The 19,332-nt window shown below is 37.9% G+C and overlaps 1 protein-coding gene across 1 annotated transcript in view; it reads left to right on the top strand.

The window, feature by feature from the left end:
- The window catches only part of COL6A6 (collagen type VI alpha 6 chain), a 110,619-nt gene that overhangs the window by 33,224 nt on the left and 58,063 nt on the right, over positions 1-19,332 (top strand). The window contains exons 16-24 of the mRNA XM_017862330.1: positions 331-375; positions 469-522; positions 1,562-1,624; position 1,709; positions 5,536-5,600; positions 6,898-6,951; positions 13,828-13,863; positions 16,165-16,227; positions 17,908-17,970. Of these exons, the coding sequence (XP_017717819.1) occupies positions 331-375; positions 469-522; positions 1,562-1,624; position 1,709; positions 5,536-5,600; positions 6,898-6,951; positions 13,828-13,863; positions 16,165-16,227; positions 17,908-17,970 (444 nt within the window). The remainder of the gene's footprint in view (positions 1-330; positions 376-468; positions 523-1,561; positions 1,625-1,708; positions 1,710-5,535; positions 5,601-6,897; positions 6,952-13,827; positions 13,864-16,164; positions 16,228-17,907; positions 17,971-19,332) is intronic.

Raw genomic sequence — 19,332 nt, 5'->3', positions numbered from 1 at the left:
TACCAGGCACATCCATTTACCTACCTATATGTTATCTAGAAATACTTTTATTTTTGAGATTAAATTGATCAGTAAGTTATACAAATAAAGTTGTCATTGACTTTCCTTTTTTATTGCCAGCCATTTCATTTTGTTTCTTCCTCTCTTTCAGTGCAGGCAATATATATCATTTGTTGATAGTTTCTATTACTGAGTAACCTTTAATATTCCCTAGGCCCAGCCTAACAAAGAGGCTGTGTGTGAAACACAAAGATAGAGTTTTTGTTTGGCATCTGACTTCTTTCCACATGCATGTGATGTACTCTGTTCTAATCATATCTGTCTTTTCAGGGAGAAGCTGGGGAAAGTGGAATTGATGGACTAAACGGAGAACAGGTAGAGCCTTCTTGTACCATAGAGACCCTTCTGAGCTATTTACCGTTATGAAAATGAGAATTCTATTAATAGCTTTCCCTTCTTGTTTTTTAGGGTGATTATGGTCTTCCTGGAAGAAAAGGAGAAAAGGGTGATGAGGGATCCCAGGTAGGGATTTAAAAAGGAAGAACATAAAAATTGTACTGGGGATTAAGGGTGTGATTAACAGAGTAGAATAACTACCCTGGGTGTATCAGTCAGCTATTGCTACAAAACTGTTTTGTGACAGTCATAAAACGTCAATCGCATACAACGATGAACATTTATTTCTTATGTTTCTGAGGGGTTCAACTGATTGAGGCTGGACATGGCTCATGTCTGTAAGGTGGCCGGGGCCTTTACTCCATATGTCACTTACCGTCCTGGGACCAGGAGCTAGCCTAACCATGCTAGCCATGACCTTTTTATGCCCATAGCAAAAGCACAAGAAAGCAAGTGGAAACACTAGAACTCTCAGGCCTTCTTCAGACCTAGGCTCAGAACTCTTTCCACACTTGCATCTCTTTCTGTTGGCCAAATCAACGCATATTGCCAAACTCAGAGGAAGGGAATCTTGCCCACCAAAGTTGGAAGTCACTGTAGAGTTACATGGCAAAGGACACAGGAATAGGGAGAGGTAAAGAACTAGGGCCATCAATGACAAGCAGCTACCATAGTAAGAATAGAAGTGGATGTTGACAAGGGTCAGTGGTGCCAGGCAGCACATTGAAGAGTGAATGTCATTCATTCCCACCTAGAATGAATACCAACAGCAGCCATATTTTCATCCTCTACTTTGTCTTTAGAGTGTGAACAATTGAGTCAGAAACAACCGTCTTGGGCAAAGTGCATATTCTTTCTGAATCTCAGTTGCCTTATAAAAGAAAGATAATAAGGAATACCTGGTTCATAGAATATTTGTAAAAAACAACAAGATGACAAATATGTCTGGAACACAGACTTCACCACTGTGGCAAATAATTGAGTTCACTATTAAATTATATGGTGCTTGAAACTAATTTTTTCGGTTGTTCATCCTTCCAACTTAAAATAGCCTTGATAGAAAAATGTTCAATTATTCACACAAGGGAGAAGAAAAGCTCTGGGTTTTTATTAATTTTATTAAAACTTCTTGTCTTGTTCTTCTTCTGATTTGTATTAACTTTAGGGAAGCCCAGGGAAGAGAGGGATTCCTGGTGACCATGGAGCAAAGGGCCTGCGAGGGGACCCCGTAAGTGCCTGGGCTGCATGGGCTGCGAACTGGAGTGAGGGCTTGATTCCCATCAGTACTTCTGATAGGGAGTCTCGATTTCAGGGTACTGCAATAGTAACCCTGAGTTTAAAACACCACAGGCGTGATTGTAAAATTTTAAATTCAGGTACCTGTGCTAGATCCTCTTCATATACTGAATGAGTGTGAGCAGTGAAAAGCCCTTGCGTGTCTTTTGCAAATGCAGTTTTATAAATACATACTCAGAATTGTTCTTGTGCTTCAAAACAATGAAGAAATTCTGGTCCACTTTGTTATCTTCCAAGCACCTCAAAATACAGAATGAGAGAAACAAAGCCATCTCTTTTCTTTCTATTCTTGTGTTAGTCTGTTCTCATATTGCTAATAAAGACATACCTAAGTCTGGGTAATGTATAAAGGTAGGAGGTTTAACTGACTCATAGTTCCACATGGCTGGGGGGCCCTCACAATCATGAAGAAAGAGCAAAGGGACGTCTTATATGGAGGCAGCAAGAGAGCTTGTGTAGGGGAACTTCCATTTATAAAACCATCAGATCTCGTGAGACTTACTACCACAGGAACAGTATGGGGGAAACCACCCCCATGATTCAATTATTTCCACCTGGTGCCACCCTTGACATGTGGGGATTACTACAATTCAAGATGAGATTTGGGAGGAGACACAGCCAAACCACTATCAGTTCTCCAAGAGTTTTATCAATCAAAAATATCAGCCTCATTTCCTGTAAGCCAAGCTGAGTAGGCAAAACTTATGAAATAAAGACACTGCTCTCACAGGGGCACAACCCAGTTGAGTAGGCATGACCCACGTTAAAGAAAAAAAAAGGATACAAGCCAACATATAGGGAATATGCCAAGTCCAATAGAACATCAGTACTATAGGATTTTCATCACCATACCCACACTTAAGTAAGTCTCCAAAACCTTAATGAATTAAGACTTAGCTTTGTTTTTAAATGTTTATTGAACTGTAACATACATCAGAAAAGTCCCTGAATTATAAATACATGGCTTAATGAATGTGAATAATGAATGTGAATACACCTGTGTAGTCACCACCAGGTAAAGAAATAGAACATTACCAGCATCGCAGAAGCCCCCTCATGCCCACTGCAGCCACTACTCCCCTTCCCCAAGGTAATCATTATCCTATCACTATCAATCAGTTTTATGTGTTCTAGAACTTGATATAAATGGAATCATATAAGTGTCTGCTCTTTTTTTTCTGGCTTCTTTTGCTTTGTGCTTGTAAGATGAATTGATGTTGTGTATAATCTCATGGCTGCATTGCATAGTATTTCATTGTGTGAATATGCCATGATTTATTACTTATACTAATGATATGTGGGTTGTTCCCAGTTTTTGCTTTTATAAATAGTGCTGCTATGCATATTCTTATATATGTCTTTTGATGCACTTTTGTACATATTTATATTGGGTCTATATTTTAAGAGTAGAATTTCTGGATTATAATGTGTATGGCCATACTCAGATTGTCTTTACAGTCAAATGGTTTTCAAAAGTTTGTACTCACTTATACTCCCACTAGCAATGTATGAGAACAGCGTACTACACACTCATCAGAATGGTTACAATTTATAAAAAAACAGTACCAAGTGATGATAAGGATTTGGGACACCTGGGAATCTCATGAAATTTTTTTTTCATTTAATATATCCTCTTGTATACAATGGGTTGACCAAAGAAGGAATTCGATGCAATATATATGAACATGTAAATGTTAGACAACTGTATTTAAAAAACAGAGGAATTCACGCATGAAGAAAACACTGTTGACTAAGTGACAACTTCTGATAACAGTGTCCTGAGAATTTTCAAACTTCAAAGAATCTAATTTAGAACCAAAGAACTACGTATAAGCATAACTTAGAAATATTGGTTCAAATACAAAGACATTTTAGTCATCCATCTATGATGACCAAAAATTCATTTGGGGTATGGCTATATAACTTCCACTGATTTTGATCAGAATTTCTCCTAAATTGTCTGCTAAAGATAGTGTGATTATGTAGCATATTTAAAAGAGTCTGAATAACATAAAGACCTTTTATTTTAAAAGAAATGTTCTGTGACTTCCAACTGTAAAACAACTCTATGCTTACTTACATGTGGCTTCAGTGTGTTGCTATTCGAGGAAAAATTTCAGATAAATAAATAGAACATGATCAGTTTATTCTTAGGAAAACATGCAAATGGCACAAATTTTTGAAGCCCTAAGCTTATTTAGATAGGCTTTATGATCACATGGAAGCGCATTTGGTTGTTCAGAATTTCCCATCTTGACGAGCTGTTTGGAATTTCCCACACTGGGAGTGTTTTTTCAATCTTAAAATCTTATTGGGGGTAAGCAGCTAAATCATTTTGACAACATGTTATTATAAGCCCGTGTTTCATTGTAAATTTGTGGAAGATAATGCTTTTTTGCCCAGTTGTATACATGTAGAAAGACTAAATCGGTTCATATTCACATTGACCAACTGTCTATATGCAATTTGGGTTGTCCTATTCTGTAAAATGTGCTGGTATATGATTCTTTATATGTTACCTCTTCAAGTAGTTTAGAATTGAGCTACAATAAGGGGCTTTTATGTCCAGTGGAATAAAATTCTGGACTTTACATGACCTCCCTTTTCCTTCCTTGCTTTTTCCACCAAAATACAATTTTCTGATATTGTAATTGAGGTATACCCTGCTTGGAGAATGCATGCAAATGGCGCAGATTTTTGAAAACATATTTAAGAGACAAATATTTAAACTTAAGGGAGAAAAAGAAGATGCAGAAAATGATATTTGGCTTTGGTAGGTGGAGGAAAGAAGCAATTTTTCACCTACATTTTAGTAATATCAGTGTTACAAAGTAAATTCCAAACCCTTCTTTTTTACCCTATTAACTTATAAGCTCTGTAAGTACAAAACCACTTGTTTAAAAAGCTCACTAAGCATCTGGAACAATGATATGTTCCTGCTGGTGACCACAAATTACTTGTTGATTGATGAAGGAAATCTGAGCTGCTATCAGCCTGGCAGCCCCATAGCTGGCACTCAGCAGGACTGGATAATTGTTGTCCTCTCTCAGTTTATTGGAGGATTGACTGAATTGACCAGATCAATTGATTTTCTCAGCAGCATAGAGACATAGCTCTGTTTGTGGTTCATATGACTCAAGCAAGAAAGACTTTGGTTTGGCCTGCTAAAGAGAATATCCCACAATGTATGCTTGTTTTCAGTGAGTTCCCGGGAAATATTTGCATGAATAGTGGGAAAAAATCCACATTTCAGGATTTTTTGAAAACCAGAAAAGTAGGAGTGAACATATGGGGGTAGCATATGGGAGTGCCCAGGTGTCCAGGAAGAGAAAGAGGGAGCCGGTGGCAGGTAGAATTCTCAGTGTCACTCAGCGTGCTTATTACATTATCAGGGTGGAACCCATTACAAATGTTTGTCTTTTCCCAAGGGTATGGTAGAATAAAATCTACCAACTTACCAACTCTCAAGTGTAACTTTGCCTAGCCTCCAAGAAAAAAGAGGAAAAGTTAAGAGAAGGAGTGACAGTAACAAGAGGGGTTCCTCCAGACCCAGGTTAAGAGTTGCCATGCACATGAGTCACATCACCCTGGCTTGCCTTGGCTGTGCCTTCTATGGAGAGCTCTTTCTCCCCCGACACACACTTTAGGTCTCCATTCTGTCTCTGATAACATCACAGGAGGAAAAGAAAATACTTGTAAGCCATCTGTAATTTTAACCTATTTCTGCTTTCAAATGGCTTAGACTTGTCAACTTCTCGAGAGATAGCTAAATGTTATACATAAGTTATATTTTTAAGGAGAAATGTTCAAATATATTAATTTTCTCTTTATTTTCTATTTTAGGGGCTCCTGGAGTTGATAATAACATAGAAGGACCCACAGGCTTGAAAGGAGAACGTGGAAGAGAAGTAATTATGTGGGCTTGTAAAATGATGATGCAACAACTGTGGGGCTCAGGTTCTTAGTGGTAGAATATGAAATGCTTAACAAAAAAATTGTAATCAAAGTGGATATACTTGGTACAGAAAAACTATTATTAGCAAAATGATCTTCTGCCTATGTACTATGGGATTTGAGAAGCATTCTTGTCTTCCTCCTCTAAATTTGGGGTGACTTGATTCACCAAGACATATCCTCGAGGTCTTCATTCATGAATATCAACATTGGAACTCTAACTTAAAATGTAGGGTTAGCTGATAGAACTGTGCTAGCAAAAGAGTTGTTGGCCTTTCCAGTATCTGGAGGTAACATACCCTAAAAACACATATTAGTAGTACATGGTAAAAAGAACAAGATCTGGTAGATAGATGTGGTCCACACAATCAAGAAAAGTTCTTGGGATTAATCTCATAAGTCACAATGTGTTCATCAAAACCTGCTTTCAGTATTTAAAAATAGTTATCTAAAAAATGTGTGTCACTGGATTTTTTTGGATAACGTTCCCTTGACTGTACCTACGGAAGAAGTATAATATAGTGGAAAGAAGTGTGGAGACAGCCCTAGGTTCTATCTCATGCTCCATCACTTACCGGCTCTGGGCCTTGGGCTACTTTCTGTAAACCCCAATTTTCTCATCTGCAAAATAGGGTGAATAGCCTACTTTAGAAGGTCATGATGGGAATTAATGATATTTAATTTAATGACATAACCTTTAGTAAATATTATCTGCCATTATTAGTAAGTGGTAAATGTAAGTCTCATAGGAGACTCATAAATTATTGCATACTTTTGTGTCTAGTGATCCTCTCTAGTGATCGTACAAGTCTTTGTATTATGAGACTTTATTTACAGTAAGATAATAATCCATTTGATTAGCCAAACAGATCAAGCGATTCAAAAGTAGAAATTCAAACCAATAGTAGCTGTACCTGACACATAGTATGCTTAAGTTATCCACACCGTGGCAACGTAGTAGGGATAGTTCGAATTATCTGAGACATGTACCCCAAATACAACTTAGACAGTAGTGATGAATGATGAACAGATGAAGCCATGTCATATAGCATTTTTTTCCTGCAATTCTTCATGACTCACATGGAAATGTGACTTATTTTCAGTAGAGTTCGTGCCATTTTCCAAAGGAAAGGTAACTTTCTCATTGGTGTGTAAACCTATCTGTCCTCCCTGGAGTAAAAATTGGTGTTAAAGATGAACTCTGTCAATGCTGCATAATTACCATCACACATCTATCTGTTCCTTTGACAGGGTAGAAGAGGCTGGCCAGGCCCCCCCGGGACACCAGGCTCCAGAAGAAGGACAGTAAGAGCCCTTCTAGACAAGGAAACTCACTGTACTGGTGGCTTATTTTGTGGTGAAAATGGCTGACTTGGGGGAGTGGGCGGGATGGTTCTGCTGGAGCTCACTATCTTGGGGAATCTAACTTAGGGCATCTCGCGGACTAGGGCTGGCAAAGGACTTGGGAAAGCCCTGGAAGCTGAGGTAGGAAAGTGCTGACTACAGAAGAGTTCACCAGTCAGGAGAGAGAGCTGGGCAAAGAAAACCAAAAAAGCCTCCAACTAGGGGAAAAGCGGTCAAAGTGTGGCCTACTAGCTAGGTTGAGATCACCTGTGATAGCGTTTTAAATCCAAATTATTCTACTCTTTTTCTGCCAAACTATATGACTATTAAGAAAAGTAAGAATGGAGATAATTAAAAAGTGAAGAAACAATAGATGCTGGTGAGGATGTGGAGAAATAGGAGTGCTTTTACACTGTTGGTGGGAATGTAAATTAGCTCAACCATTGTGGAAGACAGTATGACAATTCCTCAAGGATCTAGAACCAGAAATACCATTTTACCCAGCAATCCCATTACTAGGCTATACCAAAAGGAATATAAATCATTCTACTATAAAAACATATGCACACATATGTTTATTGCAGCACTATTTATAATAGCAAAGACATGGAACCAACCCAAATGCCCATCAATGATAGACTGGATAAAGAAAATGTGGTACATATACACCATGGAATACTATGCAGCCATAAAAAGGAATGACATCATGTCCTTTGCAGGGACATGGATGAAGCTGGAGCCATCATCCTCAGGAAACTAACACAGGAACAGAAAACCAAACACTGCATGTTCTCACCATAAGTGGGAGTTGAACACTGAGAACACATGGACACAGGGAGGGGAACAACATGCACCCGGGCCACTTGGGGGTTAGGGGGGCCAGGGAAGTGAGAGCATTAGGATAAATAGCTAATGCTTACAGGGCATAAAACCTAGATGAACAGTTGATAGGTGCAGCAAACATGGCACACATACACTTAGGTAACCTACACATTCTGCACTTGCATCCCAGAACTTAAAGTAAAATAAAAATAAAAAGAAAAAAGAAAAAAAAAGTCAGGAGAAAGAAAAGAAATCAGTCCTGGTATAGGCATATCTGAGACTGAAATTCGGTCACTTGCTTGTTGGGGGTGCAGTTTTGGTTTGTTTTTTATTTGTTTTGTCATTTTTTTCATTAAGTACTTTAAAAAATTTCTGTGTGCAGAAAAGCACAGAGATGATGAAAGAAAATATTCAATAAGAAGAGATAACTTTAATAAAATATACTTAGATGCCTACATCAACTTCTAAATTAGGCTTTCTCGTTTCATTTTGCTAGGTTTTCTTTCCATTCTTTATGTAGTTATCCAGCCTTCAATTTCCCCCACCCCCTCCCAAATACGAAATGTTTTAAAATTAAGCACAAGTAGAAACTACTTTAGTATATTGCATTTATTACATATTGTCTTTTCTGAGCAGAAGTTTATAGAACCAGGTATTATACTCCATCAAAAAATATGTGTTTATCTTGGAGCATACCCATGTTCTTTGCAAGGCAGAGAAAATGGAAAGAAAAGAGATTACGTTTAAAATATGCAGAATTTGATTGCTGGAAAAGTGCTTTACTAATGCAGTTTCAATGCATATAAAGAAATGCATTTGATATTCATTTCACTTTCTGAAAGGGTGTAGTCAGCTTATATACCCCTGGAAAATATTTTCGACTTAAAGAATATCATCCAGGAAATCTTGGCATGTAAGGATGTACTTTCACTGTTTTATAGCCTCCAGGGGCTAATGCAATATTGCTATGTATTATTTAAACCACACCGCTCCCATGAAATATGACCTTCATCTTGGGTTATAGATTCAGACATGTCATTCAGGAGTAAAAGTGGGACTTCCAATTGAAATGGCAGAATAAAGATGTTTTCACACTATTTCTCTTATGTGCATCTCACCAAAACAACAAAAGAAATTAAAAATGGTGAAACAAAGAATAACCACAGCTTCAAGCTGCAAATAATGATAAATACCGGCCAACTGTTTTTAAATCTCAACCCTAATGAGTGAGGATTTAGAAAGCTGACACATCAAGTGTGACCTCATGCAGGGATGAGATTTCTTCAAAACTGACTGCCGTAGTCCTGAAGAAACTGGTGAACAAAATCCAGGGACATGGTAGATTTTGAGAGAAGCAGGGAATATACACATAGGGCCATAGTTCAACAGCAGAGGCAAAATGAGAAATTGGAAAATATTCCACTTTTATTATGTACAACTAGCAACCAGGGCCATGGAGGCAAACGATGAGGAGAGAGGCAACAGTGTCTGTCACAACACAGAGAAACTGACTTAAGGGGCTTCATGTGAGTGCCATGAATCCCTTAAACATGAATAGTAGAAGGAAGATGTAGCTCTAAGGTAAAAGAAATCATTCGTTTGATGAGAAAGTGTTTGAGGCAACATATCTGTGTCAAAGCTACCAGCCCTGTTCCAGCCACACATCCCCATAATTTCTTCAATAAACAAGTGGTCCTATTCAAAGATGGTGAATGGTCAGGAACATTAATAATCTTTATTAATTAGATGATTAATCAGAACATAAAGCTGCAAGAAAAAGAAAACTATGGCCAAAGGGCAGATAAAGCCTCATTAGAAGAGGAATTATTCAAGGAAAAATTTGAATTCCGGCAAATAGTTCTTCAGAGTCTCAAAGAAGTGAAAATAACATTATTGCTCTTAAAATTTGAAGCACAGACAACATAAAGTGAAGAAAGCAAGTTGGCAGTGCTTGAGGAGCAATGGAAGGGAAACAGTAGAGATGTAAGATATGTTAACACCTGACATTTCTATTCTTTGTTTTTGCTTCTGTTCAAGTAAAATTAGATGTAATATTTTAATTTTAAAATAGTTTAGTGTCTCTCTTTAATGAAACACTATTTAGAATTTTATCTATGAATGAGTATAGAAGATGTCAGGAATCATGATTAGCATATTTCTAGATGGAGGAGTTGGGTGATTTAAATTTTTTTTTCTATATTCTCTGTATTCAAATATTTTTTAAATCAGCATATATCATTCTCATAATAGTAAAGTCATTTTTTGAGAAAGTAGAAAAATCTAATGTTCACTGCAGAACTCTAAAATGAATGTTACAATGAGCATGGAGGACTTATCAGTGCACTTATGTTCTGCTAAGCTGGTAAGTGATTGGATGATGGCCAGTGGTAGGAGTGGCATGCTGGGAAATAAACAGCAAATCTGACCTTTACTCATTTGAACACCTACAATCTACCAGCAGCACTACTAAATACTAGAAATAAACTCAACTACAACCTTAACTAAGACCATGTTTCCTGTCAAGGAACTTAGAATCATGTTATAGAGTATGGTTTCTCAGCCTCAGCACTATTGGCATTTGGGTTAAACAATTCTCTGCTGTAGGGGGCTGTCTTGTGCATTATAGAAGATGCATGTTATGTATCATGCATGTTATGATGATGTTAACATCATCCCTGGCCTCTGCCCACTAGCTGCCAGTAACACCCCTGACCTGTAACAATGAAAAATGTCTCCAGATATTGCTAAGTGTTTTCTGGGGAAAGGGAGGGTGCTAAATCCCCCACTTCCTGTTGAGAATCACTTTGTAGGAGGGGATGGACCTGTAGAATTAATGAGCTGTTACCAGTGCTATGCTAGCAGACTATAGTGAATTGGGGGGGAAAGGCAGGAAGGAGGGACAAGAAGGAAGAATCTGGGTTAGAATGTGGTAATTCTGTGGGGAAGATGAGGAAGAAAGTGGGGGGTCGTCTCTTTCTGAGCCAAACCTGAGAATTAAAACAGATTCTTGTGCCAAGGATAATGAGAAGCAACTATAGCCTGAAATTAATGCATATCCTTCATTCCTAGTTAGTCTGGAGGGCTGTTAGTTATGACTTGCCCTTTTCATCCCTCTTGGCACTAGTTAGAGGCATCCTGAAGTGGTGTTGGACAATTGTTCACCATTGTAAATGCTTGCCATTAAGACTCAGTATTAATGTGATGTTTTAGCATTCAGAATGTCCTGCTTTTTACCTGATAATTCTCCATCCCGATGGTTTATATCCAGGAAATTGGGTCCTATAAACAACCAGGAAGCCAGGCTTTGGGGAACGAAGGACTGAGTACCCTGTTCTTGCCCATCTTCTTCTCAGGTCCCTTTGGGGAGATTTTCTCTTCTGATGTGCCCATTCACAGTCTATTTAAAGATATGTCAGGTTGTCTAGATGTGTTATCAGACATCTGCAAGTTCTTGGGTAAACCATTAAGATATTTTGGAAAATCGTCTTTCTCATATAAAACACTTGAAATTTTTAGGCAAAATTGCAAAATCATCTTCCATATTTCCTTGTTTTCTGTCTCTCACAGCAACCCAATGTATCTCTCCCTATGACTTTCATTTGGAGCTTAAATCCCAAGTAACCATTAACAAAGGTGCTATATGATCATTTCTGAAGATATTTTCATTATTTGCGTGAATAGCGGATTAAAGTCTTTCCCATCCATTAGGCTTATAAACTAACTAGGGTCAGGAGTCAGATTTTGTTCACCACCACCCAGCCCAGTTCCTAGAAGGGAACAGGAACTCAATAAATATGTGTCACAATAATTTATTTTCAGCAAGCCCTTTCAAAATCAAACCTTAAAGACACAAGGGGGAAAAAAAATGTTTATTGATGATGTTTGAAACTTGCGACAGCAAGCCAGAGGTAGATTTTTGAACATGGAGGTCTGTTCCACTTCCCTTAAACATACTGGAAACTCTTTATTTTGCTCAAATATAAAGTTCCATTCAGTTCCTCTTGCCACAACCAGATGTATCCAACTGCAGCTGGGGTCTGACCATGTACCTTTCCAACTCAAAAAACCCTAGTGGCTTCTGCTAAATGTAGTAGGAACCTTTCAGCCTAGTAACCCTGCTACTTCCCTTTCTTTTCACACTTTTGACACAGATGGCCTTACTGCTGCTACCAAGTATGCTTCCTGTTTTTCTGTCTACTTCATAGCTTAGGCTGTACCTCTTCTGGAAAGACCTGACACATTCTCTGCCTGTAGGACTGCTACCTATCCTCTGAAACACCCATCTCAAAAATCTCTTCTTCCAGGAAGCTTTTCCTGATTTGACCAACTGGATATGATTGCTTTCTTTAAAACTTGTGTTTCTATCTTTTCCCCTTTTTTATGGCATTTGCAATACTTTGCCTTGTAAATATTTGTAATATGTATCTCCTCCTCCCAAACCCAAAGAATGAGGGTCCCCTGAGGTCAGAAATGTGTGTATGTGTGTGTGTGTGATCTTTATGCTCCCATATTTCCCATCTAGTGTGTTTTGTGGGTAGTATATTTTTCAGATGAAAATATCTATTGCTATTTGTCAAATGGAAATATCTACTGATATTTTTCTGAATAAAAGAGAAGTGAATTGAATCAGAACAGACAAACCCATGTGCTGAAGGAAGGGAAACAGCTTATTTTCCTCCCTCTGATAGACAATTTAGGGTTTCATCTCAAGATGATTCATCAGTTTTGTAAAAAATAAAGACCTCTAAGCGTTTCCCTGAAATACAGTCTGTTTCTTATGTAACAATAGTGTATTGGTCCATTTTCACGCTGCTGTGAAAGACATACCTGAGACTGGGTAATTTATAAAAAAATGTTAAATGGAGTCACAGTTCCATGTGGCTGAGGAGGCCCCACAATCATGGTAAAGGTGAAAGGCATGTCTTACATGGTGGCAGGCAAGAGAGAATGAGAGCCAAGTGTAAGGGGAAACCCCTTATACAATTATCAGATCTCATGAGACTTATTCACTACCATGAGAACAGTATGAGGGAAACTGCCCCCATGATTCACTTGTCTCCCACTGGGTCCCTCCCACAACATGTGGGAATTATGGGAGCTACAATTCAAGGTGAGATTTGGGTGGGGACAGAGCCAAACCATATCAAATAGATTTTGACTGAAATAGGATTAGCAGAATTTCAAGTTTGAAATACTGGCCTCTCAGAGAACATCTCAAATTTCAATCAAGACAATGTCTGATTTTATTGAATTTTGCAAATGCTGGGTTTTACTTTTACTATAACATTACTCAATGATCCTAAGTTAGACAACAAAATGCCATTGTCTCTTGATTTCCAGGTCTATGAAATATTGATCTAGAATATATCTAGACCCTACACTTACATATGACAGTGGCAGGAAAACCCACTTGATTATGTAGCATCATTTTGATTGGATATTAATATACTGGATTGAGTAGCTTTTGAATGTTTGAGAAAATTCTTTCATTTTCTCAGGTAAACATTGGCTTTTAAAATTAAAATTAGTTTGGCCATCTTTATGTCTGAACTTTATTATAAAGTACATGGAGTCAATTATTCCAGTTTTTCCTCTGGCCTCCTGCCTTTTGGCTAGTTTACCCTGATTTCTGACTTCTTTAGTAGTGCTTCAGGAAAAATAAAAGAAATAAAATTCAAACAAGTCAATTTGCAGCTTGTGAACAGCTCTAGTAAAAGTTTAATAGAGAACAAATTATTGACCACAGTCTGTTCTCATAAGTATCTGTAGATTTCAATTGTCTATTATTTCTATTGTCAGTTATTTCAGAGAGACAAATATTCTATTGCCCTAGGATAGAAATGTAGATTTAGCAGTGTTTTGCTTTCATGGTACAGTGGAAAATTGAATGTTGTAAGCACTTTGCGGGAATTGTTATGTATGCTGGTGCCTTAAAGTGTCCATTATTAATTTAAATCATATATAAAAAAGCATTCTTTCTGAATTAAAGATATCTACCTTTTTCTTCTATTTTAGGCAGCTCATGGCAGAAGGGGACATACAGGTCCACAGGTACAACGATTTTTCCCCTTAACTCCAAATGACAAATATTGCATCCACTCAAGGAGCTGGAATAAAGTCTCTAAACTTCCCCTTTTGATGATATTGGTTATAGAATAGAATGCTGGAAAAATTTTAGGATAAGATTTTAAGAGTTCATATTTTAACTCTTTAAATATGTGGGCACTTTGGTCAAAAACCATAAAAAATAATGGCCAGAGATATATTTAGCACAATTATTGTTAAATTTAACTTTGCTTGGATTTTAAGTACAAACTTGAATAACTTAGTAGATGACTCTTCTTTTACGTTTTCATTTAACTTCGGAATCTTACAATTATAAAAAAAAACCCATATAAGCCAAAATAATACAATGAAACTTTTGTACAAATTGGATAGTCTATTTTGTTCACAAAGTCAGTTAAATCAAAAACCATATCCCATTCTCATTGCGCATGTTGGTGATACATTATATGTGTTTCATGAAGCTGTAATATTTATGAAAGAGTGGTTGTGACTTACAATTTTGTAAAACACACATCCTCAGATTAAAAATACAATGAGGATAAATAATCCACTCTTAATGGCAACATGGTGAGACTCCAGAATGTTAAAGATAAAAGCATCTTAAAATTACCAGAGAGAAAAGATAGCTTTACTCATGAAAAGAATGACAAATTAGATTGCAGCAACTTCTGTTCAGCAATAATACATGCCAGAAAATAACAGAGTAATATCCTGAAGGTACAGTGGAAAAATAATTGTTAACTTAGAATTTTATACCTAAACTATGAGTAATGTAAAATAGACACTTTTAGGCTTGGCGCTGTGGCTCAAGCCTGTAATCCCAGCACTTTGCGAGAGCGGCGCGGTCAGCGAGGTCAGGAGATCGAGACCATCCTGGCTAACACGGTGAAACCCCGTCTCTACTAAAGAAAACATACAAAAAACTGAGCCAGGCGACGGTTGGCGGCGCCTGTAGTCCCCAGCTACTCGCGGAGGCTGAGGCAGAGAATGCGCCTTAAAAAACCTCGGTGAGGTGGAGCCTTGGCAGTGAGCCTGAGATCCCGGCCCAACTGCACTCCAAGCCTGGGCGCAGAGTGACGACTAATGTCTCAAAAAAAAAAAAAAAAAAAAAAAAAAAAAAAAAAAAAAAAAAAAAAAGAATTTCATACCTAAACTATGAGTAATGTAAAATAGACACTTTTAGACAAAGAGAGCTTACCATCCAGACATTATCCCTCCCTCCCACATACTTTATCTGTTTCTGCTTCTGTAACAAAATACCTTAAACTGGTAATTTATAAACAACAGAATTTTATTTCTTATAGTTCTAGAGGCTAGGAAGTCCAAGATCAAGACATGAGCAGATTCAGTGTCTAGTGAGGGCTTGCTGTTCACTCCAGAAATGGTGCCTTCTTGTTGCATCCACACATGGCGGAAGGGGCTGACAGCTACCTTGAGCCTCTTTATAAAGGCACTAATCTCATTCAAGAGGATGGAGCCCTCATGACCTAAACACCTCCTAAAGGCCCCACCTCTTAATACTATTACATGGAGGATTACTTTTCAACATATGCATTTTGAAGAAATACACACATTCAGACCACAGCACATTTCAAGGTTAGACTTCAGCAAAAAGGAGAACCTACCCAGAAAAATAGAATGATATAAATGAAATGAAATTGGAGACAGAAGGTGTTAAATTTTTTTTCTGATTTCTAGGAAAAGTTATCTGTAAGTGCCATTTAATCACATCCAACTATATAACAACTGAAATATAAACTTAGGCTCTCCTAATAGTTGCCTAAATTATAAACTTCTTGAATTCTTTATGCTTTTTATAATTCTTGTCTGTGACAGAATTCAAGAGCAATATGGAGAGAATACTCAACTTTTGTTCCCTAGATATTTAACTGATTTGAATATAAATATTAATATAATCATGTAAGATGCTTGAAGATGTTTGCAGAAAATGTGAACTAAATTTTGGGTGTTTTTAAGGTCACATAGCTAAGTTAGATATAATACAAATTGTATAGGAAAGGGGTGGGGGCTGCATGTGTGCATGCATGTATATATATAAAGATGGAAAGGAAATACACCAGCATGCTAGCTGTGGTTATCTCTGCTTGATGAGATTATAGATTTTTATTTTCTTTGTATTTGCATTTATTTTCACTTTTTTTTTTTTTTTTTTTTTGAAAGATCCTGCATTGACATTGTGACTAAAAAAATATTTATAAGCTTGCAGGTAAAGGAGACAAAATTTTCAGGAAACAGTGTTAACAGATTGATACTTTCTCACCACAGGGAACAGCAGGCATCCCAGGACCAGATGGACTTGAAGGCTCCCTGGGACTTAAGGGCCCTCAGGTATATATCAAGACCAATCAGGGTGTGAGAACATAAAGAAGAATCTGGGAATGGAAAAATCTGAGGACCTGATAGAAACCCTCAAATCCCTCTTGCAGAATTCCAGATGTTTAAAGTTTTCATGGTAATAAAGTAAGGAAACAATACAGTTTGGACTCATGCAGCACTTGGTCTGCTTTAAGTTTTGTCCCAGTCAAGAAGTGAAAAGTGAATGAACAGGCTAGGCAGTGGTCCCTGTGTACTGGGTTCAGGGTAAGTAGGATATTCCAGGGAGATCTTGAGCCAAGGAAAATGTTGAACCTCAGATCTGGGAATTGTGGTCAATTTAGCACAGTAATAGTTCAGTGTTACATATCTTGGTGCTCATGATGTAGAAAAATTGGCTTTATTCTTAGGAAAGAATTGCTCGAAAGACAGCTGGAGACATCAGCGGGGTGATCTGCAGTGCAACACTCAGCCTCCCCTTGCCAGCTCACTTCTCCAGGGAGCTACCTCCAGCACTTTTTCCTTTGCAAGGAACAAGCCATACTTGGCTCTTTACACTGATCACATGACGGGGTGCGTGAGGGGTCACATGAGGGGCCAGAGAGAGCAACATTTAGCTAAAATGTTATAATAAAAGAAAGGAGGTCCTAGCAAATATTGAGGTGAAAGAAAGGCCAGACCACAAAAAAGTTAGAACTTTTTTTTTTCCTCTCCAAACTTAGTTTTGAAAGCTTGAGGAATAAGTGTACTATTTGGCATAGGCAGGACGATCAATGGTTCTGCTATTTTTCAAAGTTTTAATCCACATAGTTTAAAAAAGTAACTATTATATGTTGGCAACTTGTTACATGGAAGTTGGTCAAAATATCCTTAAACATCAGAAGGGAAAGTGTGTTCACATTTTGCCAAGATTCAGAGCAGTGAACAGTCTTCCCCTTGGACCTTTATCTCTTCCTAGCTTGATTACTTTTCTTTGTTGTTGCTTTCCAGCTGAGGAAAGCTCACTGTTTTATTTTTTTTTTACCTTCAAGCGAGAAATAGTTGCCACTGGGGTTGTGGGGAGGCATTTCAATAGATTGACTAGCTTTATTTCATGCTAAGGAAGTGATACTACAGCATCCCTTCTTCCATTTTATAGGAACTTACTTTTTTTTAATGGTATAATTTAAAAGCAGAGGCAAAAACCAAGCACAGCATGAAAGTTTCTCTGCATAACATATGAAAGCCACAGCTAATACGCAGTATAATATTCCAAAAATAGAAATAGTCAGATTTCATCTTACCACATACCATATCTTGTTTATGACCAGTCTTCAGTGTGGTTATTGAATAGAAAACTTATTTAAATGTTCTGGTTTCAGATTTATATTTGTAAGGAATATTTTTCTTTTTAACAGAAGAAATGTAGGGAAATGTAGAAAGCAATATGGAAAAGCTCAACCATTCAGTATTTTTTCCAAGCCCCAGTCAGTTTGACTGCAAATCCTCAACTGCCTAAATTTCAGATTGGACATTCATATTCCTGCACAAATGAGAATGAGCTCCACAGGCCAGGATGGAAGGAAAGGCGTGATTGGAGCTCTCTTTCCCATTTCTGTCCATGTTACTGACTTAGTATTTCTACTTGCAATATTCAATTTAATATTCAATATTCTCTTTTAGGCAAAAAATAATGCTTTAATTCTATGTACTTAGGGCCCAAGAGGAGAGGCTGGTGCGAAAGGAGAAAAAGGAGGTGTGGGAAGTAAAGGTCCCCAGGTAAGTAATGAGATAAATGATTGCATCTGACTTTGATCTTGGCTTGATATGTCTTTGTGGTTTCTTTCATGCAGGTGGAGTTATTTACTGCTTGGGAACCAGGGAAGTGTATTAGGTTTGACTTCAGCTCAATGTGGTGGCCACATCACATCATGGTCCCCATCTTGCAGAGCAGGCTATCACTATCAGACACAGAGGTAGAAAATCAAGCCCTCTTTGCCTCAGCTGCTCAGCTGTGCAAATCAGGTCACAGCACTCCCCTGATCTCAATCCTTGTGGGGTTTCCCATCCCCACCCCACCTCCAGAATACAGCCTACTTTAGTAGTCTTCAAACTGGCTAAATATGAGAATCTCCTGGGGGGAATTATAAAACATTCCACCACCTAGAAACCTTCCCAGGACACTTAAATCAGAAGCTCTGGCCATGAGGCCAGGGTAGCAGTAATTTAACTTCTCCCTAGGAGATCTTAATATAGACCTAGGGTTAGGAATGACTGCTCTGCATTAGCACTGCTCCGGCTTCACAGTGCAGAAGAACCCCCTAGAGGGGATTGTTAAGTAGAGAACTTATTAAAGTGCAGATTCTGAGTCAGCAGGTCTAGGGCAGGGCCTTAGACTCTGCACTTCTAGGGCACTCCCAGATGATGCCGATGCTTCTGGTCCAGACCACATTTTTAATAGAACGGCCCTATGTGATCTGGCCCTCAGCTACCTGCTATCAATATTATTTGTTTAGCTGTTTGCCTGTCTCTCCTTCTAGACTGCAAGTTCCATAAAGGATAGGACTTTGTTTTATTACACTCTATTCCTGGAGTCCAGAATATCAGTACCTGGCACATAGCAGAGCTCAACACATATTTGAATATTGAATCAAACAATAAATGAATGAATGAGACACACTTGGGAATTGTGTTCTCCACTAACACTAGGGTAAAAGGAGTCCATTACTTGTGTGGATTAGTTTAACCAGGCAGTCCAATATGTAAGTGGTTGTGTTTATCACCAGAAAGTTTAAGAAAATTTAAGAGGCTATTTGCATAAACTTGTATCTCATGACACTATTTTTTAACTATAACTTTTATTTTACATCTAGGGGTACACGTGCAGGTTTGTTATGAAGGCAAACTGCATGTCATGGGGGTTTGGCATACATATTATTTTGCCACCCAGATAATAAGCATAGTACCAAATAAGTATTTTTTTCTGATCCTTTCCCATCCTTTACTTTCAAGTAGGCTGCAGTGCCTGTTGTTCCCCTCTTTGTGTCCATGTGTTCTTGTTGTTTAGCTCCCACTTGTAAGTGAGAACATGTGGTATTTGTTTTTCTGTTCCTGTGGTAGTTTGCTTAGGATAATGGCCTC

This window comes from Rhinopithecus bieti, unplaced genomic scaffold (genome assembly GCF_001698545.2).
Source record: "Rhinopithecus bieti isolate Rb0 unplaced genomic scaffold, ASM169854v2 scaffold_62793, whole genome shotgun sequence".
NCBI lineage: Eukaryota > Metazoa > Chordata > Mammalia > Primates > Cercopithecidae > Rhinopithecus > Rhinopithecus bieti.
The sequence above is the reverse complement of the archived record's forward strand: the minus strand, read 5'-3'. Positions and strand labels throughout refer to the sequence as shown.